Below are 26,037 nucleotides of genomic sequence, written 5' to 3' on the forward strand. Positions count from 1 at the left end.
AGTTTAGTGAGCCCCAAACTTGGTGGGTGTCAAATTAGCTAGCCTGTGATGGCCGAGCTATGTTCTCAGAATATTGCAATGTGCTTTCGCCGAAAAGCTATTTTAAAATCGGACATAGCGATTGCATAAAGGAGTTCTGTATCTATAATTCTTAAAATAATTGTTATGTATTTTGTCAACGTTTATCATGAGTAATTTAGTAAATTCACCAGAAGTGTTCGGTTGGTATGCTAGTTCTGAACAAAACATGCTAATGTAAAAAGCAGTTTTTTGATATAAATATGAACTTGATTGAACAAAACATGCATGTATTGTATAACATAATGTCCTAGGAGTGTCATCTGATGAAGATCATCAAAGGTTAGTGCTGCATTTAGCTGTGGTTTTGGTTTTTGTGACATATATGCTTGCTTTGAAAATGGCTGTGGGATTATTTTTGGCAGGGTACTCTCCTGACATAATCTAATGTTTTGCTGTCGCTGTAAAGCCTTTTTGAAATCGGACAATGTGGTTAGACTAACGAGAGTCTTTAAAATGGTGTAAAATAGTCATATGTTTGAGAAATTGAAGTTAAAGCATTTTTGAGGTATTTGTATTTCGCGCCACGCGATTCCACTGGCTGTTGACTACGGTGGGACATCCATAGAAGTTAACCTGTTGGGGCTAGGGGGCAGTATTTGCACGGCCGGATAAAAAACGTACCCGATTTAATCTGGTTACTACTCCTGCCCAGTAACTAGAATATGCATATAATTGGATAGAAAACACCCTAAAGTTTCTTAAACTGTTTGAATGGTGTCTGTGTATAACAGAACTCATTTGGCAGGCCAAAACCTGAGAAGATTCCAAACAGAAAGCGCTCTCTCTGACCATTTCATGGCCTTATTGATCATCTCTAACAAAAACAGGGGATCTCTGGCATGACGTGACATTTTCTAACGCTCCCATAGGCTCTCAGAAGGCGCCAGAAAGCTGAATCGTGGCTTTGCAGCCCATGGCTGAAAAACATTAGCGCATTTTGATAGTGGTCGATCTGAGGACAATGGGCCGGGGCGCGCGTGCCCGAGTCGACTCCATGTTTACTTTATCTTTGAACGAAAACCACCACTCCCGGTCGGAATATTATCGCTTTTTTACGAGAAAAATGGCATAAAAATTGATTTTAAACAGCGGTTGACATGCTTCGAAGTACAGTAATGGAATATTTAGAATTTTTTTGTCACGAAACGCGTCGGGCGCGTGACCCTTATTTACCCTTTGGATAGTGTCTTGAACGCACGAACAAAACGCCGCTATTTGGATATAACTATGGATTATTTGGGACCAAACCAACATTTGTTATTGAAGTAGAAGTCCTGGGAGTGCATTCTGACGAAGAACACCAAAGGTAATCAAACTTTTCTAATAGTAAATCAGAGTTTGGTGAGTACCACACTTGGTTGGTGTCAAAATAGCTAGCCTGTGATGGCTGGGCTATCTACTTAGAATATTGCAAAATGTGCTTTCACCGAAAAGCTATTTTAAAATCGGACATAGCGAGTGCATAAAGGAGTTCTGTATCTATAATTCTTTAAATAATTGTTATGTTTTTTGTGAACGTTTATCGTGAGTAATTTAGTAAATTCACCGGAAGTGTTCGGTGGGAATGCTAGTCACATGCTAGTCACATGCTAATGTAAAAAGCTGGTTTTTGATATAAATATGAACTTGATTGAACAAAACATGCATGTATTGTATAACATAATGTCCTAAGATTGTCATCTGATGAAGATCATCAAAGGTTAGTGCTGCATTTAGCTGTGGTTTGGGTTTATGTGACATTATATGCTAGCTTGAAAAATGGGTGTCTGATTATTTCTGGCTGGGTACTCTGCTGACATAATCTAATGTTTTGCTTTCGTTGTAAAGCCTTTTTGAAATCGGACAGTGTGGTTAGATTAACGAGAGTCTTGTCTTTAAAATGCTGTAAAATAGTAATATGTTTGAGAAATTGAAGTAATAGCATTTCTAAGGTATTTGAATAACGCGCCACGGGATTCCACTGGCTGTTGAGTAGGTGGGACGCAAGCGTCCCAACTAGCCCATAGAGGTTAAACAAATTCTTCAAAGTTGCCACCCTTTGCCTTAATGACAGCTTTGCACACTCTTTGCATTCTTTCAACCAGCTTCATTAGGTAGCCACCTGGAATGCATTTCAATTAACAGGTGTGCCTTGTTAAAAGTTACTTTGTGGAATTTCTTTCCTTCTTAATGCATTTGAGCCAATCAGTTGTGTTGTGACAAGGTAAGGGTGGTATACAGAAGAAAACCCTATTTTGTAAAATACCAAGTCCATATTATGGCAAGAACAGCTCAAATAAGCAAAGAGAAACGACAGTCCATCATTACTTTGAGACATGCAGGTCAGTCAATATGGAAAACTTTGAACGTTTCTTCAAATGCAGTCGCAAAGTTCATTAGAGTTAACTGCACCTCAGATTGCAGCCCAAATAAATGCTTCAGAGTTCAAGTAACAGACACATCTCAACATCAACTGTTCAGAGGAGACTGCGTGAATCAGGCCTTCATGGTCGAATTGCTGCAAAGCAATCACTACTAAAACGACACCAATAAGAAGATGAGACTTCTTGGGCCAAGAAACACGAGCAATGGACATTAGACCAGTGGAAATCTGTCCAAAATTTGCCATTTTTGGTTCCAACCGCCATGTATTTGTGAGACACAGAGTACTTCAATGGATGATCTACACATATGTGTGGTTCCCACCGTGAAGCATGGGGGAGATGGTGTGATGGTGCTTTGCTGGTGACACTGTCTGTGATTTATTTAGAATTCAAGGCACACTTCACCAGCATGGCTACCACAGCATTCTGCAGTGATACGCCATCCCATCTGGTTTGCGCTTAGTGGGACTATCATTTGTTTTTCAACAGGACAATGACCCAACACCTCCAGGCTGTGTAAGTGCTATGTGACCAAGGAGGAGAGTGATGGAGTGCACATCAGATGACCTGGACTCCACAATCACCAGACCTCAACCCAATTGAGATGGTTTGGGATGAGTTGGACCACAGAGTGAAGGAAAAGCAGCCAACAAGTGCTCAGCATATGTGGGAACTCCTTCAAGACTGTTGGAAAAGCATTCCAGGTGAAGCTGGTTGATTGAATGCCAAGAGTGTGCAAAGCTGTCATCAAGACAAAGGGTGGCTACTTTGAAGACTCTCAAATATAAAATATATTTTGATTTGTTTAACACTTTTTTGGTTACTACATGATTCCATATGTGTTATTTCATTGTTGTGATGTCTTCACTATTATTCTACAATGTAGAAAATAGTAAAAATAAATAAAAACCCTTGAATGAGTAGGTGTACAAACTTGACTGGTACTGTACATTTTACATTGAATTGTTGTAATAGCCCATAGAAAAAATTCCCCCAAAATACTTGAAAAAAAAGTATATATTAATATTAAGAAAATCACTTTTTTATAGGCCTACACAATGGCATTATGCATTGACATTCACATTTTTACATTACATGTCAGAATAATGTGGGCATTACGTGACTATGTGTCGAGCGTGTGATAGATAATCGACATAATGAATGAACAGCTTCGGGAATCGGGAATTAACTGATGGGGATGATCGACTGGCCCGGAGGGTTTCTAAAACCTCCCCTGTAGGTCGAGCCCTTACACACACAGACAGGGGCATTCCCGTGCCATTGTTGCCTCTTCAGAAAGTTAGTTGATTTTTGGTCAATTGCACATTACTGTTTGAATAAATCATGATGATAAAAAAAAAGCTAATTGTGAACCAACAACTAAAGTGATCAGGTAAAAGGAATTTGCTGGCACGCTTGTAAAACGCCAAGTAAAACGTGTGTCTCACCCTAACGGTCCTGAAGCTTGCTGCATCATCCAGCCCATTGACGTTGGCTGAATCCAGACTCAGGTAGTTGTATTTACTGAAATCTCTGTCCAACTTCAGCTTCACTGTGTGCCAGAAAGACAAACACACATGGCTTTAGCATGGTCCATATTGACTAAAGTGCTATACACTTTAGAGCAGCAGTTCACACACACACACACACACACACACACACACACACGAGCAGCAGTTTCAAATGGCCCTTTAAAGGCTTGTATCAGGTATCAAGGGAAGTCACAGTATTTTGTATTGGATTACAGGTTACATTAAGTGCAGATAAATCAAGTCTTTTGATGTTTGTCCACCATTGAATCAAAGACCATTATATTGTTCTCCTTCATCAAGACTGCCAAACAGTGGCTGAGCTCCAGCTGAGAACAAATGAACCACACTGGTTTCATAGTCTTTGTTCTCTGTAGTTAAACACAGGCTCATGTTTAAGTATTAGTCACGTGTTTCTTTAGAATAACTATGACATTTTTGTGGTTAGATAACTCAGTGACATTTTATTTGACGCCATGTGTAATAACTCTGTCATGACATACCTTATAAACATTTGTGACCGTTTCTGAGATGGTATGACTCATAATGAAGCTTCATGACATGTTAATAATATTGTCATGAAGGTATTACCGATAACTGTGTGTGTGTATAACTCACTCAGGGTGTCATCCGAGGCTCCAGAAAGAAGCTGGTAGAAGATGTGGAAGTTTCTCTCTCCTCTCGGCTGCTTGCAAACCCTGGACTTCTCCAGTAGATCTGAGTATAACAATACATAAAGGACATAATTAAGACATGGATGTTAAAAACAGGCATTATATACTGAATTATCTGCTAGAACAATTCAACAATTGGTAAGGTAGGAAAAGGAAACCGAGATTTAACAAGGTATTATTATTACTCTACCATGAGTTTACCACACATGGTAGAGGTAAGGCAGGACATATACTGTAAAATAAGATTTAATTTAATGAGCTAAGAACACGACTGATCTTTTAAGTCTACACATGGTCAGTGTCCAGACCCCATCCGTAGAGCTCTGATCTCCCTGTTATAGCCAAATATTAGTGTTTCCAAGGTGACAGAGCCACGGTTATGTAGGCGTCTCATTGTTCATTGTGTAGAAGTAGAGCCTCCGAGCCGGCAGGCACAGGAAGACTCAAAGGAGGAAACCATATGAAGGGATCAAAAGTCAAGTCAGCTCCTTCTCCTTAACTACTGATCAACTACAACACCTAGACTGAAAAGGATGTACTCTGTTACATATTACATTTCAATGGTTTAAGTGGTTCACATAGCTCTATTTACTATAAGTTGTTCAGGAAAGTAAGATAAGTTCTTCTCTATGCCTGGCTCAATTCTGTTCTGTTGAATATAGAGCCCAGGGACCTGAGTTGGAGTTGCTAGCTACCCGGTCAGCTGAGTTATCCTCTCAGTGGGGGCATTAACCGCTTGGAGAGTCAGGGACCACTTCATAATGCATTTACACTTTCTCTGGCACAGCACTTAATTCCACTGGCCCACGACAGAGAAACGGGTAGTCAATAGACTGCCAGCCATGCTTCACCACCACATGGTAGTCACTGTGTGTGTGTGTGTGTGTTCATCACTAAGTGATTCTCTGAGTTTTTAAACACGTGTCTGTCAGCTCATCAATAATGTAGCATCTCTTTAGAGCGCGACAAACGAGCAGCTCAGAGTGATGCACTGCCTCTGAAATGTAATCAAAATGGAGCGTGACAGCATGGATTCTCACCCTTCTCTTTTCTAATACAGAGTACATAAAATTCTAGACTTGCAATGTGAGACTATTCTCTGGCTTTTTCTCTGTCATAAACAATGTCACTGTCTCCCATTGTGGCTCCCTTAGCCTGTACTCTACTCTGAGATTCACATGTAACTGCATGCAAGCATCCTCTTGACCAGACAAACTCTCAACAGTGAGTTCCAACAGAAAATAAGTTGCAGGAACAGGAAATGTGGCTCAAGAATGTTCTGAACATTCAGTCTACCCCCCAAGGGGCTCTTCTCTCTGTCATGACCTTTAACCTTTTGTACACTAGAAGAGTTCAGCTCTGTTATTGCTTTTTACTACTAAGGCTTTTTCATGCCTGCTGTAAAGCATTTGTAAAATGTTGAATGCTATTTAGCTATATGCAGCAAGCAGGCTGCATCCAGGAAATGGTTCCTAGATTGAAAAACATACATTAAAGGAGAAATGTCAGACACGCTATATACTGAAAAGTAAGAACGGAAGTCCATATCCTGTCTTGTCGTTTAGACTAGGATTTAACAAGCACCAAAGGATTGTGCGCCTGGGTATTGATATCTTCTTCCTAGCATGTTACCATTATCTAAGTCAATTGAACGTTACCTTCTTATACACAATGGGTAATGAACAAGACACCATCACATACAGTAACAATTATCAGATTATCAAAGCAGACAAAATTCTACACATAGTTTGACACATTATTCCATACAAAACTAGTGAGCATGGGCTGTAGTGTCCTAAACCCTTCGACTGTGGCCTAACCCTAGCTGCTCCACCATGCCCTAGAGCAGTGGTTCTCGAACCTCACCTGGGGACCCACAACCATTCCATGTATTTGATCTATTCCAGTGCTAGCACATCCTGATTCGAATTGACAACTAATTATCAAGCCCTTGACTAGGTGAATCAGGTGAGCTAGTTGAGCGCTACAAAAAAATGGTGAAACGTCAGGGGGTGCCGAGGAGAGGTTTGTGAACCACTCCCCTAGAGGTGTTCCTCTTTAATCCCCAGTTAAAGAAAATCTCTGGGCATGGAGAGAGATGGAGATGGAGAGAGGGCCATAATGAGGTGTTGGCTGACTGTGCTGCAGCAGCGACATAAAGGAACAGAGGAATTGATAGCTAGTGACTTCTGAGGGAAGCCCTCAGGCATGAGAGGCCTATTCTTCCATTAGTGGTGCGCAGGTCAGCTGTTTGTTCACCCACACCTGCTCGCAATTGATTATAACCCATCCGCAACCGCCCGACTATATGTGGTAAAGTGAACATTTGAGACCCGCACCCAACCCTAACCTGCAAATATAGAAAATGCGCTATAGGCTACAGTCAAAGATACAGTTCATCATTTAGATACAGTACATCCCCAAAATGATGTGGACACCCCTTCAAATTAGTGGATTCTGCTATTTCAGCACCACCCGTTGCTGACAAGTTTATAAAATCGAGCACGGAAACATGCAATCTCTAAAGACAAACCGTAGCAGTAGAATGGCACGTACTGAAGAGCTCAGTGACTTTCAACGTGGCACAGTCATAAGAAGCCTACTTTCCAACAAGTCAGTTCGTCAAATTTCTGCCCTGGTCAACTGTAAGTGCTGTTATTGTGAAGGGGAAACATCTAGGAGCAACAACAGCTCAGCCCTAAAGTGGTAGGCCACACAAGCTCACAGAACGGGACCGCCGAGTACTGAAGCGTGTAAAAATAGTCTGTCCTCAGTTGCAACACTCGCTATCGCGTTCCAAACTGCCTCTGGAAGCAATGTCAGCACAATAAATGTTCGTTGTGAGCTTCATCAAATGGGTTTCCATGGCCAAGCAGCCACACACAAGCCTAAGATCACCATGCGCAATGCCAAGCGTAAACTGGAGTGGTGTAAAGCGTGCCGCCATTGGATTATGGAGCAGTGGAAACGCCTTCTCTGGAGTGATGAATCATGCTTCCCCATCAGGTAGTCCAACGGACGAATCTGGGTTTGGCGGATGCCAGGAGAACTCTACCTGCCCGAATCCAGTGCCAACTGTAAAGTTTGGTGGAGGAGGAATAATGGTTTGGGGCTGTTTTTCATAGTTCTGGCTAAGCCCCTTAGTTCCAGTGAAGGGAAACCTTAATGCTACAGCATACAATGACATTCTGGACGATTCTGTGCTTCCACCTTTGTGACAACAGTTTGGGGAAGGCCCTTTCCTGTTTCAGCATGACAATGCCCCAGTGCACAAAGAGAGGTCAATACAGACATGTTTTGTCAAGATCAGTGTGGAAGAACTTGACTGACCTGCACAGAGCCCTGACCTCAACTCCATCGAACACCTTTGGGATGAATTGGAATGCCATGCCAACATCACTAATGTTCTCGTGGCTGAATGGAAGCAAGTACCCGCAATGTTCCAACATCTAGCGGAAAGCCTTCCCAGAAGAGTGGAGGTTGACATGCTGCAGGAATGCTGCAGGAGTTATTATTAAGGCTATAGTACTATTCACACAGGACAAGCATTACTAGAGAACGCTGGTTATGTATTTATTACCCCAGAATGTCCGTTAATCTAGAGAACGATTTGGACGGGATTAGTTTTTCCAAACTGCCCCCTGTAATTTTTATTATTTTATATATATATATATATATATATATATATATATATATATATATATATATATATTTCTTCCTATAAATTGACAGTTATGATGGAAGCCTGGAGGTTTTTTTCTAGGCATGAAGATATTTCAACAAGTCCAGGCGACAACAGGCTACACTGATAACTCGAGCTTGGTTCCCAAGTTTCTGAACCATACCAAACCATCTTTGGTATAGTGTCGCAAAAATATTTTAATTGAGGAAGTGTGATCATAATCATTCGGATATTTTAGCGATCCGCAATAGAAGACGTCTTAGCCCCCCAGCCTTCAGATGTGAGCTAAACAGCTAACTTGCACTTGATATGCATTTTTAGGCTATGGATGTTCCAAACGTTTAGCTCAGTAGTATACGTATTTGCGATCTATTAACAGCAATGGTTGCATTAAATATGCGCAATAATTTTAATGATGCATTTGGCGATATTCAATTAATTTGCGTATAAACAAAAGCATTCACTGCGAACGTTGATACATGTTGGCCCTTCATATATAGGCTGTGCGCAGCACTTTATTCAATTTATCGAATCAGTTATTGTTTTCTTGTTCAAACCTCGAGCCAACTCAGACATTTCTCTCAAAACACAGGGATGTCGATTCGCAAATCATTAAAATCCAGACAGAAAATATTTACACAAGAAGCAACCTATTATCACACAGTCAAACTCTCATTTAATTTAGTAAGTTCACCATTCTGCCGTTCTCACTGTTAAACATAGTATTATCAGAGGACTTTGGAGTAGGTTATTCTGGTTAGTCAATGTCCAGATTTCATTTTCCATTTAACCCATCTAAACAGTAGGCTACAGTTCCCTTGATATGCCGTAGGCCTATTTGAAGTCACGTCTTGTGACTGTCGAATTTGTATAGAGCCTCAATTGTCACACATAACATAGCCTGCACTGCTATCATCCTCTATTACCATTTCACCAAATATTTTCAAACATTACTTTTCTGGCCCTCCCTCTTTATTTTCAGCTCTCCTTACTCAGCTATTGTTTTATTGAATGAAACTTCGGCAATTACCTTTTTGCCTAAGTGGATTGACGTGAACTTTTTCTGCTTCCCAAAAGCATTATCTGGTGATTGGCTGTGTAGGCTATTTGGCGTCTGTACAGTTAAGCTAAAGTTTAGGCTTATGCAGTAATACCTGATAGTCTAAAATAATGAAAGAAAAAACTCATTGTAGCCTATATAAATTGCCCAATAATTATACATTGATGGATTGTGTAAGGTATTGTTTCTCTTTATTCAACCTGCCCTTCAGCCACACACTATTTAAATGACCTTAAACACGGCTGCACATCACTACCTTCCATCCATCCTCCTCTTCCTGTTATATACCATTGCACCATGGAGTCACATGGCCGTCAGTCTCCCTCTCCATAATAAACCTATGAAGGCACTGGGCAGTCTCCATGAGCTCTCCTCTCCAACAGACAGAAAGGACAGAGGACTATCTGTGACAGATCTACCCACTCTTTATTTCCCCTGACCTCATGGCAGAATCTCTTCAGACTAGACAAAACAATATGAACAAGAGAACGGACAAAACAATAACAAAGCAGTTGAGGGTCAGAGATAGAGACAAGACGAGGTACTGCAGACAGAAAGCAGTCAACATTTTTTCATGTGTCTGTTTGGCAACTGTTCAGTTTTTTTTAGGTTGTTTTTTTCCCCCCATCTAGTTCCTGTGTGTCACTGACCCTCCATTGACTGAAAACAAACAGTGCAATATTGATCTCCCTCTCTTTGGTGAGCCGACCGACCGGGCGTGCAGGGGCAGCATGTGGTGAACTGCTCGACTCCCTGTCCCTCTCCCTCATCCAGATCCTGTCCCTCGCCCAGGGTGTGAGACAAACCGTTACCATTGAGGAATGACTGACTGACTGGGGGTTTAATTGAGCTAACTGTGTCAGGGCTACACTATCACTACCATGCTCACAGCAGTGACATGTGAGAGGGCTAGAGGGATGTAGGAGAGCTTAGCATGTGGTTATTTAAGCATGACGTGTGTGTGTGTGTATGTGTCATCCTTATAACTCACAGTTGCTAATAACTCCACCCAAAGGGTCTCCCTTGAAGTCAAACTCAATGTCCATGTATTTCCCCTGTAGAGAAGAGAGAATACAGTGATTAGAATGTCCTGACACCACACTAACTTATCAGAAATGTTATTGGGTAAATAACAACAACTAGCTTGTCTCTGAGGCAAAAATATATGTTTTCTTTCAGCAATGAAGCGGTTTTCCAGGCAGCCAAAACAAGAGATAAACAGATAAAACAGGACAAATAGGATGAGTCGGGCCCAGGGCTTATAATAAGGTGGCAAGGTTAGGTTGCTTTGTAGCAAACTCAACACAGGCCCTGGATGCATTTAAGTTATGTTTAGGAATCAAAGAGTAAATATGAATAATTGAAATGGCCATTGAACACATTCCCAGGTGCAGGAGGAAGCTTGCACAAGCACAGGCAGGGATCACCGCAAACCTCACTGAAAGGAGAAAAGAGTTTAACTCATTTTGAAGAAGTAATTTTGTCTCCAGGCACTGGACGTGTTCATAAAGTCAGCTGCCAATCACACATAGGTATGCTGTGAAGTAATTGACTACAGTGAAGAAGGAAAGTACTTTATTCTTCTCCCATTTGAAAAGGAGAATAAAACAAACCACCTTGCTTCGCTCACCTTCTGTTCTGTTTACAATGTTTGTTAGAAGAACACTGGGCCCACTTTCTTTGCAGCCATTTGATTAGTCTTCCTTTTATTTATAACTGAGTTTTTAAAAAAGCCGTAGTGGCTCCTGAGTGGCGCAGCGGTCTAAGGCACTGCATCTCAGTGCTAGAGGCGTCACTGCAGACACCCTGGTTCGATTCCAGGCTGTATCACAACCGGCCGTGATTGGGAGTCCCACAGGGCGGCGCACAATTGGCCCGGCGTAAATAATAGGCCGTCATTGTTAATAAGAAGTTGTTCTTAACTGACTTGCCTAGTTAAATAAAGGTCAAAACAGAAAACATTTAACTGGCAATGGCCGCTGCCAGTTTCAACATCTCCAGTCTCTCTGCAGGGGGAAGAAACAGATCAAACAATCTGTCCTCGTCCTGAGGAGATGTGTTAGAACTAAATGGCATTCACTGGAACAAGCAGGAGGTGCTCATCCAGCAGTTTATATCAAAGTTACCTAAATATAAACAGATCAGGCATAATCCGAAATAATTCCCCTACTATCATATCCTAAACCTGAGCACAGGCTAGGGACAGGTAGGTAGCTACACTCTGAGGTTGGTGGGTGAGTGAGTGAGTTGTACAACTTTATGAAAGCCAGAGGTTGAATAGTATGGTACACAGAGCACTTGAGCACCAGATTAAACTGACTCGTGGGATATTAGTTCAAATAACAAATGGTACATGAGTTTTGGTTTTGTCCTGACAACGTGACCTGACCAGTGCCCTAAATATTAGGTCATCATTGTGAATGTGTTTTTAACTGACCTGCCTGGTTAAATAAAGGTTAGATAAATAAACAGGCATTAAGTGAAGAGTAGTTAGCCCGAGACAGGGTGGGATATGGTTCAGTCAGTCAGTGCGTTTCCAGTCTGATTGGTGAAGCCTGAAGTAATGTGGTGACATCAGAAACAGTGGAATCTAAAACAGGCAGCTGCTGGCTGCCAATGGGCCCCACTGGAAAACATAGCCAGCCAGCGAGGAAGCATGAGAAATAAAAATACATAATGCTTTCCTAGATTAGTTTACCAGACAAAAAACCTCAACAGAGTAAGATAGTGGTTGCATCACCACTCTGCTGATATCATCATTAGTCAAAGCGTCAGTCAGTTTCCTAAAGCTCCAGTACTGCAGGAGCCATGTTTGCACCAGAATGCTCACTGTGCATAAGTCATATAGGAGGAGAGGTAGTGTAGGCCTCCAAGTAGGTTAGTTCCTCAGGGGCAATTGGCCAAAGGTCAGAGGTCACAGTTACCGTAAACCTAACCATCCCATTGGCTGACGACCGTACCGTCAATACGGTCTCCACACCAGCCGACACAAGCTGTTTTGCATGATGTGACGTAATGTAATCTTTAACTGTACAAAGCAGCACCGTACTGGTGCTTGTGCCATGTGGGAGTGGAATCAGTGGATATATTTAGTGCTTTAAGAGCCATCTCATTATAGGAAAACATTACATGACACCAGAGGCAGTGGAGTTTCTGGAGAAAAGAGCAGTTTCCCAAACACTAAAGGGATCTTGGCAGGAGCCATCGGCAGACATCTGGAGATGGCTGCCAAAAAAAACGCTACGCTGACTTGGGTTTCATTTCTATCCTGGGCTGCCTCTATGCTGTAACTGTAACGGCTTGGTGTTAAGGCAGGGTCTGCAGAGAGAGCCAATTGCAAGCTATACAGGGAGAAAATGAGGGAGGAACTAGGGGAGAAAGAGTGATATGAGAGAAATTGGAGAGAAAAAGAGATAAAAGAGAAAAAAGGGTGAGGGTTTCTTTGCCTGTGGTGACTCTAGATCAAAGGTCCACCTGTGTTTAATCTAAAGTAAACACAGCTTCAATGGAGGAGACCATCAAACACTGATTCCTATTGGAGGAGCAGACCATCAAACACAGATTCTTATTGGAGGAGCAGACCATCAAAGCACCCACAGACTTCAGTGTTAGTGTCAGGACAACAAAGAAAATAGGATACTTACAAACCGGGATGAGTTGTCATTTCTCATAGTTTTTGCATTCCCAAAAGCTGAAAATAAACATTTAAACATGAGTATCAGTCAGGTAGACAGGGCAACCAATGTCAGTATATTATACATTTTGATAGTTTGTAAGTCTGTATTACTTCAAGTATGTGAAAAGTCATCAAGCGTCACTTTCTCCGCTAAATCATAAGCACTAACTAACACATACATACTGATGGCTTGGTTGGTGTTCTCTTCATGAAATCTACTTAACGCTGTCTGTCGAACCTGTAAAAGCTGATTCATTTATCTGTCAATCATGCAACAACTAGACTATCACAAAGCCTTTCGGTCTGATTTTATCTTTATTTAACTAGGCAAGTCAGTTAAGAACAAACTCTTATTTACAACGACGGCCTAGAAACAGTGGGTTAACTGCCTTGTTCAGGGGCAGAAAGACATTTTTATCTTGTTAGCTCAGGGATTCGATCTAGCAACCTTTTGGTTACTGGTCCAACGCTCTAACCACTAGGCTACCTACCGCACCTGATGACGCCTAATCAGTTCCATTATGTTATTGAGGGTCCGGGTTAAAACAAAGCTTGGAGCCTTTCAAAGCTTAAGGCTCAAAATAGCAGTCTCTCTAACTTTAAGTCAGTGATTCAGTGTGTGAACTGTGCACTACACATAGTACAAAATTATGAAAATGACCAGAGACCAATTATAAGTTTGCAGTATTTCATAGCTCAACACACATTTCAACACAATATCACCATTCAAGAAAAGACCCTGAACAAAGTACAAAATTGCACATTCAGTACAGTCCTTTAAGCAGGCTGACATTTGTGGGAGCACCAACTGCAGTAAAAGTACATTATTAGTATTCTCTTCCTCTCTCCAAAATCCCACATTTTCCACTAAACACCGTTCATTTGTCGTTCAACAAAGCACCGTGGGGTTGTAAAGTATTTAAATCAGCCACCTAATTAAGGAGTGTTGATTAAGTTAATCATTGCTAACTACTGTGAGTCCATGTCCCCCCCGCTCCCTCTCTGTGTACCTAGGGGTCATTACAGCCTGTAGCTGCTATACTCCTACTGAGTGTGTTCTGGGCCTGGCTCTGTAGTACAGCAGCTAAGTACTGGGCACCGCTAGGCTGGCTTCATCATTCATGAGTATTTCCTATCTACAGACCCTCAATTAAAACACTGCTGTCTGTGCCAGCACAGAGGTACAGGGAGGGTTTTTTCTCCTAATGCAGTGGACTGAGGATTGGTGAAAAATGTAAATAGGGTTGGGAGATTTTATAAAGTGTTGCATGTTGTGTCTAGTAGTAATTGGATGAAGAGTGGTTTGATGATTCATGTCAGGAAAACAAATACGGTACTCTCCAAAACAGATGTTTTTTTAAATGTACAGAGGCCGGTCACAAATGAACAGTGAATTGAATGTAAAGAAAATAATATGAAAAAGTGTATTGTCACATACAGGGTAAGCCATAGTAGCATGGCGTCCCTGGAGCAGATTAGGGTTAAGTACCTTGCTCAAAGGCACAGACAGATTTTTCACCATCTCGGCTCTGGTATTCAAACCAGCAACCTTTCGGTTACCGGCCCAACGGGTCTCTTTCTCACACACTTCAAGCCTCTCTTAACAGAGATATCCATATAGCTTGAATGCTTTTTGCCAACCATTACAACATGTGCGGCAGCTAGCCTAATGGTTGTAATTGTTGGTGAAAGCATTCAAGCTATTTGGATATCTCTGTTAATAAGAGAGACTTGGCGTGTGAGAAAAAGAGACCGGTTAGAGAAAAAAAGCAAAACTGATTGTGTGTTAAAGTGGGTATGTCTCTGATGCCTCGGCCATCTTAGCTGAGCCCCATCCCACTCTGAACCTGAAGCATGGGAGCCACTTCCACTCGCATATATAAGCACCTCCTATTCTGAACTTGCATGGGAAAGAGCGAAAGGTGGGTCAGGTTAGAACACTCACCCTCCAGCACAGGATTGGACTGCAGCAGCTGCTCCTTCACCTTGTTCACCTCCTGGCCCTTCCCACAAACCGCCGCCACATATGACATCACCAGCTTACTGGCCTCTGGAACAGGAACAGACAGAAAGACAGGGTTAAAGGTCATTCTCATCTAGACAGGGCTGAGGCAAGAGCCCCTCCACACCCAAACCTCTTAAGTCGCCAATTACGCCAATCCCTCCACACCCCAAAATCTCCCTTACATCACCCTCCAACAGCCCCTATAGAGACAGGGTGTGTACCCTCTCTGGGGTCCCTCTCCACTGTTCACACACTCCATAACAACCAAGTCCATATTATGTCAAGAACGACTCAAATAAGCAAAGATAAACGACAGCCCAACATTACTTTAAGACAAAGGTCAGTCAATCCGAAAAATGTCAAGAACTTTGAAAGGTTCTTCAAGTGCAGTCGCAAAAACAATCAAGCGCTATGATGAAACTGGCTGAAATGAGGACCGCCACAGGAAGGAAGACCCAGAGTTACCGAAGCCGCATAAATAATGGGGCCAGACAGGATGGCTGCCGTTTTATGGGCTCCAAAGCAACTGCTATTTTGTTTGTAACTTATTATGTACATAAAGTTGCTGCTAACGTCTCTTTATGATGGAAAAGAACTTCAGAACAGCGATTACTCTCCTCGATCTGGACGAAGATTTTTTATTTAATGAGTCCGACGCGAAGGAAATACTTCTTTCCGGAGAACAGGTCCAATTCCTGTCATTCGCAACCTTCTCCTGCGGAGATACCGAGGGAGAAGGTTGGGATGCCTTGTTAGGATTCATAGGCGAGTCAGTAAATCTCCATTATCATCAGATCTATTGGCCAACGTGCAATCACAGGAAAACAAACTCGATGGTCTACGGTCGAGACTATCCTACCAACGGGACATTAAAAACTGTAATATCCTATGTTTCATTGAGTCATGGCTGAACAACGACACGGATAATGTAGAGCTGGCTGGTTTTTCTGTGTAATGCCAGGACAGAGTAGCTACGTCTGGTAAGACAAGGGGCGTGTGTGTGTGTCTATTTGTCAGTAACTGCTGGCGCGCGATGTCTAATGTTAAAGAAGTCTCAAGGTATTGCTCGCCTGAGGTAGAGTACCTCATGATAAGCTATAGACCACACTATCTACCAAGAGTGTTCTCATCTATATTTTTCATAGCCGTTTATTTACCCTAACAAACTGATGCTGGCACTAAGACCGCACTCAACGAGCTGTATGCCATAAGCAAACAAGAAAATGCTCATCCAGAAGCAGCGCTCCTAGTGGCCAGGGACTTTAATGCAGGCAAACTTAAATCAGTTTTGCCTAATTTCTACCAGCATGTCACATGCGAAAACAGAGGGAAAAAAAATTCTAGATCACCTTAACTCCATACACAGAGACGGATACAAAGCTCTCCCTCGCCCTCCATTTGGCAAATCTAACCATAACTCTATTCTCCTGATTCCTGCTTACAAGCAAAAACTAAAGCAGGAAGTACCAGTGACTCGCTCTTAATGGAAGTGGTCCGATGACGCGGATTCCAAGTTACAGGACTGTTCTACTAGCACAGACTGGAATAAGTTCCGGGATTCATCCAATGGCATTGAGGAGTATACAACCTCAGTCACCTGGCTTCATCAATAAGAGCATTGAGGACGTCGTCCCCATAGAGACCGTACGTACATATCCCAACCAGAAGCCATGGATTACAGGCAAAATCTGCACAGAGCTAAAGGCTAGAGTTGCCACTTTCAAGGAGTGGGACACTAATCCGACAATTATAAGACATCCCACTACGCCCTCAGACAAACCATCAAACAGGCAAAGCGTCAATACAGGACTAAGATTGAATCCTACTACACCGGCTCTGATGTTTGTCAGATGTGTCTGGGCTTAGCTATTACGGACTACAAAAGGGAAGCACAGTCGCGAGCTGACCAGTGACACGAGACTACCAGACGAGCTAAATAACTTTTAGGCAAGTAACACTGAAGCATGCATGAGAGCACCAGCCCAAAACACCCCTCCAAGCTGTGTAAGGGCTATTTGACCAAGAAGGAGAGTGATGGTGATGCATCAGACTACCTGGCCTCTACAATCACCTGACCTCAACCCAATTGAGATGGTTTGGGATGCGTTGGACTGCAGAGTGTAGGAAAAGCAGCCAACAAGTGCTCAGCATATGTGGGAACTTCTTCAAGACTGTTGGAAAAGCATTCCTCATGAAGCTAGTTGAGAGAATGCCAAGAGTGGGTAAAGCTGTCATCAAGGCTAAGGGTCGCTACTTTGAAAAATCTGAAATTTATTTATTTGTTTAAAACCTTTTTGGTTAATAAACTCAGCAAAAAAGGAAACATCCTCTCACTGTCAACTTCATTTATTTTCAGCAAATTTAACAGGTGTTAACATTTGTATGAACATAAGATTCAACAACAGACATGAACTGAACAAGTTCCACAGACATGTGGAATAATTAAGGGGGGGAAGTCAAAATCAAAAGTAAAAGTCAGTATCTGGTGTGGCCACCAGCTGCATTAAGTACCACAGAGCATCACCTCCTCATGGACCGCAACAGATTTGCCAGTTCTTGCTGTGAGATGTTACCCCACTCTTCCACCAAGGCACCTGCAAGTTCTCGGACATTTCTGGGGGGAATGGCCCTAGCCCTCACCCTCCGATCCAACAGGTCCCAGACGTGGACAATGGGATTGAGATCCGGGCTCTTCGCTGGCCATGGCAGAACACTGACATTCCTATCTTGCAGAAAATCATGCACAGAACGAGCAGTATGGCTTGTGGCATTGTCATGCTGGAGGGTCATGTCAGGATGAGCCTGCAGGAAGGGTACCACATGAGGGAGGAGGATGTCTTCCCTGTAACGCACAGTGTTGAGATTGCCTGCAATGACAAGCTCAGTTCGATGATGCTGTGACACACTGCCCCAGACCATGACGGACCCTCCACCTCCAAATTGATCCCACTCCAGAGTACAGGCTTCGGTGTAACGCTCATTCCTCCGACGATAAACGCAAATCCGACCGTCACCCCTAGTGAGACAAAACCGCGACTCGTCAGTGAAGAGCACTTTTTGCCAGTCCTGTCTGGTCCAGCAACGGTGGGTTTGTGCCCATAGGCGACGTTGTTGCCAGTGATGTCTGGTGAGGACCTGCGTTACAACAGGCCTACAAGTGCTCAGTCCAGCCTCAGCCTATTGCGGACAGTCTGAGAACTGATGGAGGGATTGTGCGTTCCTGGTGTAACTCGGGCAGTTGTTGTTGCCATCCTGTACCTGTCCCGCTAGTGTGATGTTCAGATGTACCAATCCTGTGCAGGTGTTACACGTGGTCTGCCACTGCGAGGATGATCAGCTGTCCATCCTGTCTACCTGTAGCGCTGTCTTGCAATATCCGTAATGTCTCTCAGTACAGACATTGCAATTTATTGCCCTGGCCACATCTGCAGTCCTCATGCCTCCTTGCAGCATGCCTAAGGCACGTTCACACAGATGAGCAGGGACCCTGGGCATCTTTCTTTTGGTGTTTTTCCAGAGTCAGTAGAAAGGCCTCTTTAGTGTCCTAAGTTTTCATAACTGTGACCTTAATTGCCTACCGTCTAAGCTGTTAGTGTCTTAAGGACCGTTCCACAGGTGCGTGTTCAATAATTGTTTATGGGTCATTGAACAAGCATGGGAAACAGTGTTTAAACCCTTTACAATGAAGATCTGTGAAGTTATTTGGATTATTACTTATCTTTGAAAGACAGGGTCCTGAGTTTACATGATTCCATTTGTGTTATTTCATAGTTTTGATGTCTTCACTATTATTCTACAATGTAGAAAATAGTTAAAAAAAATATGAAAAACCCTTGAATGAGTAGGTGTGTCCAAACCTTTGACTGGTACTGTATAACAACATGTACCCAGACCCAGCATTTTAAAAGCTGGGGTTAGAATCTGTGCAACTTTATGAGTTTATGTGCATTGATATGAATATGACATGCTCCCGAATCAGCCTCTTCTCAGGACAGAAAGCATTATGCTAAACGTTACATGGTTTGTAGTATTAGTGTAATGTTCAGTCCAGACTCCAGTACATCTCTGGCCGATGAGATGACTGACGGTCTGCAGCTGACTGTGACCCAGAAAGCAAAAAGCGAGAGACAAAAGCAGAGAAGAAATCTTAAGAGGGCCTTTGACAACCCTTAGAAAAAGATTGTTAGGAAAGAGCAGGTAAGGGGAAAGAGCAGGTAAGGGGAAAGAGCAGGTAAGGGGAAAGAGCAGGTAAGGGGAAAGAGCAGGTAAGGGGAAAGAGCAGGTAAGGGGAAAGAGCAGGTAAGGGGAAAGAGCAGGTAAGGGGAAAGAGCAGGTAAGGGGAAAGAGCAGGTAAGGGGAAAGAGCAGGTAAGGGGAAAGAGCAGGTAAGGGGAAAGAGCAGGTAAGGGGAAAGCAGGAAATCAGCACAAGAGTTGAAGGACCCTAGAAATTACGTACAATATTTAAACAACATAGAGCCCTCAAACTCAACTCTGGACCTCAGAGCCAGTTCCACTGCTTTATTCATTGTTACCCTCTAATCAGGGACCGATTTAGACCTTGGACACCAGGTCTGTGCAATTAATTGTCAGGTAGAACAGAAAACCAGCAGGCTCCGGGCCTTGTAGGTTATTAAGAGTTGAATACCCGACAGAGGATAGTATCGTTAACAAACCTTACAGTGAGTAAGCCAACAGTCCGCTATAATCATGTTTTACAATCTCAAAAGGAACAAAGTAAGATCAAAAGGAGATTAGTTACAAATTAGAAACACTTCTAACCATCATAATGTTGAGGCACTCCCTAGATCATAAAGGTATTGTCTGACACAAAGTTAGTGACTACTTTTTACTCTCTCACACATATCAAATCTTTCATACAAAGATAATGGTTACATGTTTTCCAAATGACAAAAGATTCAGCTGGTTTGAACAGGAACTACTTGCTAGTGGGACTCTTCAACCATTCAAATCTGCAGAAATGTGTGTTTGAGGTCAGGTATGCGAGTTCAGATTTGCAGAAGTATTAAATTGATGACGCTCAGTATGCTCAGAAACAAATGCACTGAAACACTCCTGTCAGGCACTGCACTCAAGGCAGTATGATGAATAAATTAGTCCTCCTCTGAAAAATGCCTTAACAAGTAAAAGACTACGTCTTCACAAGATGACTCCGTAAAGAATTGGACTGAATAGCATTAGGGTAACACTGTGACCCCAGTCACCCCAAACCCAGACCCATTTTCATCAGCCTCATCTACCCCCTGTAAACCTACAAAAAATGATGAGAGATTACCCCAAATCCTAACTCATCTCATTGCCCTGGCTGATTCATTTCCTGGATTGGGACTTTAAACCCATGAGTGGTTGGCGCACAGAAATTCCAGTATTTACTGTTGAACACCCCCCCCCCCCCGACAAAAGGAGGAAGAAAGACCCCAAAACCAATGGTGTGGTTGTAATGTCCTGTACACTGATGTCAGCAGATTGTAGAAAGTTACATGGCTGCACTCGACTTCATTAGACAAAAATTGTTTGTTTTGCATTTGAGGGAGAAAAGGAGTTAAATAAAAACACTAGTGAACTCTGACCTCGGCCAGCACTGCGTCATTGCTAAGGGGACCAATTAATGATGTTGAACAATGTGACACCACTTGACTAACATTAATGTTCTGTATTAAAGTAATTAGGATGTTAACATTGGCCTTGCAGTGACAGATAATCCAAGGCCTTGTAATCAAAGCATCAGTTAACCACAGAACGGTTTCAGGGCTGTGGGATATCTGCTGGTATAAACATAACATTTATGTAGTTCTGTCTTTTCTTTAGTGAGATGAAGGCCACTTGTAGAGAGTTTAATGGGAACCAAATGGAGAGTCAACTGGATTGACAACATGCTCGTAATTCACCCAGACTTGTGGAGGTCTACAATTCTTTTTTCTGAGGTCTTGGCTGATTTCTATTGATTTTCCCATGATGTCAAGCAAAGAGGCACTGAGTTTGAAGGTACACCTCCAATTGACTCAAATGATGTCAATTAGCCTATCAGAAGCTTCTAAAGCCATGACATCGTTTTCTGTAATTTTCCAAGCTGTTTAAAGGCACAGTCAACTTAGTATATGTAAACTTCTGACCCAATGAAAGTGAAATAATCAGTCTGTTAACAATTGTTGGAAAAATTACTTGTCATGCACAAAGTAGATGTACTAACCGACTTGCCAAAACTACAAGTTTTTTCCAATCCATCTGCAACATTCAAGTGCTATTTTCTCAAAAGTGGGGTCAACTTTCAAAGCGGAATTACTTTCCCATTGTTCTTCAACTGCAGTTTATGATACCATTTTCTAACTCTGAGTGTCTACTTTTATCCAATGTAAAAAAAAAAATACATTTCAAATTTTGCTACAATGACCGAATCGAGACGGTCGGTCACATTTAACTTGCATCTGCCGTTTCAAGTACAAACCTGACTTAGGCTTTCCCAAAACAAATCCCAGTCCCAGGTCTGGTAGGCGGTAGGTTTATCTAACTCTGACCAAATCCTACTGTTCTTTAAAATTTGATTTGATATCCTACTGTTCTTGTGGCTACTGCTGCCTGCCTGCCTTCATGCCCCCATCATTGAGTTTCCCTCAGCTACAAGTCTTAGTATGTTCTACAGACAGAACAGAATGTTATAGGTATTCCCAAACTGGGGTAAGCAACATTTTCAAACTGTCCATTTAGTAAGGCCCGCATCCATAGAAACACATACCAGATCTACTGCTAGTACTGCTACTACCAGCAGTACTACACCTACACCTGTCGACAACACAAGTTGTTCTGCTTCCACGAGCACATACATTGCTAGCATCAGTAATTCTACATGTGTTGTTAGCCCAGCTAGCATGGACACTGACAGTTGTGAATCTGATGCAGCCGAAGAGCTACTGCCCCCTTACCCGGGAAAACACAGAACAGACAGGGTTGTTGGACCATCGAAGAGGCGCATATATGATAAGAACTACATTGATTTGGGGTTCACTTATATTGGGAGCAGTGCCTTTCCTCAGCCACAGTATGTTATATGCAAAAGTACTATCTCGCAGCTCAATGAAACCTTCACTCTTGTGCAGAAACAAAACATGGCAATTTGAAAAATTTGAGCAGGAATTAAAACGACTTTAGAATAGTAAGACATGTATAAAAGCAACAGATATCATTAATAAGAAGGGGCTAGAAGCGTCTTATATGGTGAGCTACCAAGTGGCTAGGACAGGCAAGCCCCATACTATTGTGGAAGACTTAATTCTTCCTACTGCCGCGGATATGGCTGGGACAATGCTGGGTGAAAAGGCCCCAAAAACTATACAGACCATGTCTTCATCAACAACACTGGTTCACAATGCATCAGTGACATGGCAGGAGATGTTTTAAAACAATTACTGCTTCGCATACAATCCAGTGAATTCTATGCGTTACAGCTAGATGAGTCAACATCTCCTGGCACAGCTCCTGGTGCATGTCCGTTACATTTATGGGGGGGGGGGGGAATGACATCCTCTTCTGCAAACCACTGGAAACCAGGATAGCATATTTTTAAAGTACTGGACAGCTTTGTGACATCAAATGGACTTTGGTGGTCAAGATGTGTTGGTATCTGTACTGACGGCACCAAAGCCATGACAGGGAGACATAGTAGAGTGGTAACGCACGTGCAAGCAGTTGCTCCCGAAGCCACATGGGTACACTGCAGCATCCACCGAGAGGCTCTTGCTGCCAAGGGAATGCCTGACAGCTTGAAATACGTTTTGGACACTACAGTGAAATGGTTAACTTTGTTAAAGCAAGGACCCAGAACTCTGGGGTATTTTTCTATTATGCAATGATATGGGCAGCGACTATGTAATGCTTTTACAACATACAGAAGTGTGCTGGTTATCAAGGGGCAAAGTATTGACACATTTTTTTCAATTGCGAGACGAGCTTAAAGTTTTCACTTGTCTGACCGCCTGCATGATGACGAGTTTCTCACACGACTGGCTATCTGGGTGATGTTTTTTCCTCGCCTGAATGATCTGAGTCTAGGATTACAGGGACTCTCCGCAACTATATTCAATTTGCAGGACAAAATTGAGGCTATGATTAAGAAGTTGGAGCGCTTCTCTTTCTGCATTAACAAGGACAACACACAGGTCTTTCTATTTGTATAATTTCTTGTGTGCAAATGAACTCAAGCTTACGGACAATGTCAAATGTGATATAGCGAAGCACCTGAGTGAGTTGGGTGCGCAATTACTCAGGTACTTTCCCGAAACGGATGATACAAACAACTGGATTCGTTATCCCTTTCATGCCCTGCCTCCAGTACACTTACCAATATCTGAACAAGAGAGCCTCATCGAAGTTGCAACAAGCAGTTCTGTGAAAATGTAATTTAATCAGAAGCCACTGCCATTTTTCTGGATTGAGCTGCGCTCAGAGTATCCTGCCTTGGCAAATCACGCTGTTAAGACACTGATGCCCTTTGCAACCATGTACCTATGTGAGAGTGGATTCTTGGCCCTCACTAGCAGGAAAACTAAATACAGGCACAGCCTGTGTGTGGAAAATGATTTAAGACAGACTCTCTCCAATACAACCCAACATTGCAGAGTTATGAGCATCCTTTCAAGTACACCCTTCTCATTAACCTTTGGTGAGTTATTCACAATTTTCAATGAACAAATAAGGTTTTATATGTAAGATGGTTAAATAAAGATTATTGATTATTTGTGCCCTGGTCCTATAAGAGCTCTTTGTCACCTCCCAAAAACTCTAATTCTTATGCTTAATAAATATATTATATACTGTGTGTGTGTGTGGCAGGCTTACAATGATGGCAAAAAACAACATTTGAGAGTGCGCTGACCCTGGTGCTAGAGGGGGTACGCAGATTGAGGTTGACAGTTTGAAGAGGTACGGGACTATAAAAAGTTTGGGAACCACTGTTCTAGAACACTGCAAACAGAACACAGCCCTTATCTAGAAGTCTCAAGATCACTTAACCCTTGTGTTGTACATTCGAAAGAAGTGTTGATATTATTTTGTAACAGTGTTACAATACAACAATACTAATACAGTTGATTCCTCGCAAATGTGAGCTCATAAAATGATGGACCTATTGTTTGTAGGCTACCTTGTGTGCACAGGAGGCTGCTGAGGGAAGAACGGCTGATAATAATGGGCGGAATGAAACAAAATGGATTGACATCAAACACCTGGAAACCATGTGTTTCATGTTTTTGATACCATTCCACTGATTCTGTTCCAGTCATTAAACAAGCCTGTTCTCCCCAATTAAGGTGCCACCAACCTCCTGTGCTTGTGTTGTACATTTAAGAACCCTCAATAGTGCTGCTTGTAAGTGTTGTAAATGTTGATTACCCTCAAAATGTTAACCCATTATAGTGCATGTTTGATGACATTCATGTAAGTGTTAACTCCCAATTAAATGGTGGGCCTATTGCATTTGTTTGGTGGAGGACTTGTCTCACCAGTCTTTCCAGCTCCACTCTCTCCTGTGATGAGGATACACTGGTCTTTATCCTGGTCCCTCAGAGAACGGTAGGCCTCATCTGCCAGGGCATAGCTGGAACACAACAAGCACATCCACATTGACATACATTCATAGTCCAAACACATTGGTTATTCAATTGCGTCACAGATGTAGGTCCATCATTTCAAGGAAACTTCCATAACATATACAACTCATCCATTCCCATATCATTCAAGCTGTTCTATCTTATGTGACACAGGCCAACTGCATTGAAACTAATAGACTGAGATTCTATCCACAGAATATTAATGTTTCTCCATTGCTCACTGGGTTGATATTAGGGCTGTCCTAGAATAAAGAAAAGTCAAAAGTCTGTTATTTCGACCAATTAATTGGTCGTAGTCCCCAGCAGGAGGGCTAGCTCGGAACATCTGAAATTTGATTTTGAAGAACTAATTTTAGCATTAAAAGACTCCAATATTTTCAGGTCCAGTACCATCGCTGGGCTGCGGGTGTGAAAGATTCCACAGGCTACTGGCATTACACATCTGGATAAAATATTAATGTAGCTCTGCTGGAATGACTTTTATAGATAACTTTGACACCTTCTGGAAACAGAAGATACACTACAGGAATGATGGAGTCATTCCAAATCATCTTGGCTCCTGGACTCTGTCCACGCATTTGAAGGCTGCGTTGAAACAATGACTTATCAATGTCCCAAGACCAGCTCAGTTAATCACTACTGTTGTGACAATGAGTCGTCACAATGCTGCATCAAATGTACATTATCCTAGGGGCGTTGGCAGACAATTACCTTTGTTGATCCTACAGCTACCGTATGCAGTAATCATGAGCCTATGAACCAGAGTTACACTGTTAGCACTGAGGCGGTGTGCTCTAGTAGGAAGACCACTGTGTGCAGCTCACCCTGACTATCAGCTCCGATATAAATAACATAAGCAAGTCTATGGATAAGCTTCCCAGTAAAGCATTAAAAACAATCAAGCAACCCAGAAAAGTGCTAAAAATATCCCGTATTAACATATGTAGCCTAAGAAACAAGGTCCATGAAGTCAATAACTTGCTTGTAACAGATGACATTCATATTCTGACTATCTCTGAAACTCACTTAGATAATACCTTTGATGATACAGTGGTAGCAATACATGGTTATAACATCTACCGAAAAGACAAATGCCAACAGGGGCGGTGTTGCGGTCTATATTCAGAACCACATTCCCGTAAAGCTTAGAGACGATCTCATGTTAAATACTGTTGAAGTAATATGGCTACAGGTTAATTTGCCTCACCTTAAGCCCATTCTTGTGGGAAGCTGCTATAGACCACCAAGTGCTAACAGTCAGTATCTGGATAATGTGTGAAATGATTGATAATGTATTTGATATCAACAGAGAAGTATATTTTCTGGGTGATTTAAATATCGACTGG

At 42.3% G+C, this 26,037-nt stretch overlaps 1 protein-coding gene across 6 annotated transcripts in view; it reads right to left on the bottom strand.

Moving 5' to 3' along the window:
* The window catches only part of LOC115160970 (unconventional myosin-Ib), a 144,105-nt gene that overhangs the window by 42,986 nt on the left and 75,082 nt on the right, over positions 1-26,037 (bottom strand). For all 6 annotated transcript variants that reach the window (XM_029711588.1, XM_029711590.1, XM_029711587.1 and 3 more), the window contains exons 4-9: positions 24,584-24,678; positions 15,011-15,115; positions 13,034-13,080; positions 10,381-10,444; positions 4,592-4,690; positions 3,893-3,996 (exon numbers count right to left, since the gene is read on the bottom strand). In XM_029711588.1, coding sequence (XP_029567448.1) covers positions 3,893-3,996; positions 4,592-4,690; positions 10,381-10,444; positions 13,034-13,080; positions 15,011-15,115; positions 24,584-24,678 — 514 coding nt within the window. The remainder of the gene's footprint in view (positions 1-3,892; positions 3,997-4,591; positions 4,691-10,380; positions 10,445-13,033; positions 13,081-15,010; positions 15,116-24,583; positions 24,679-26,037) is intronic.

This window comes from Salmo trutta, chromosome 24 (assembly GCF_901001165.1).
Source record: "Salmo trutta chromosome 24, fSalTru1.1, whole genome shotgun sequence".
In the NCBI taxonomy this organism is placed as follows: Eukaryota; Metazoa; Chordata; class Actinopteri; order Salmoniformes; family Salmonidae; genus Salmo; species Salmo trutta.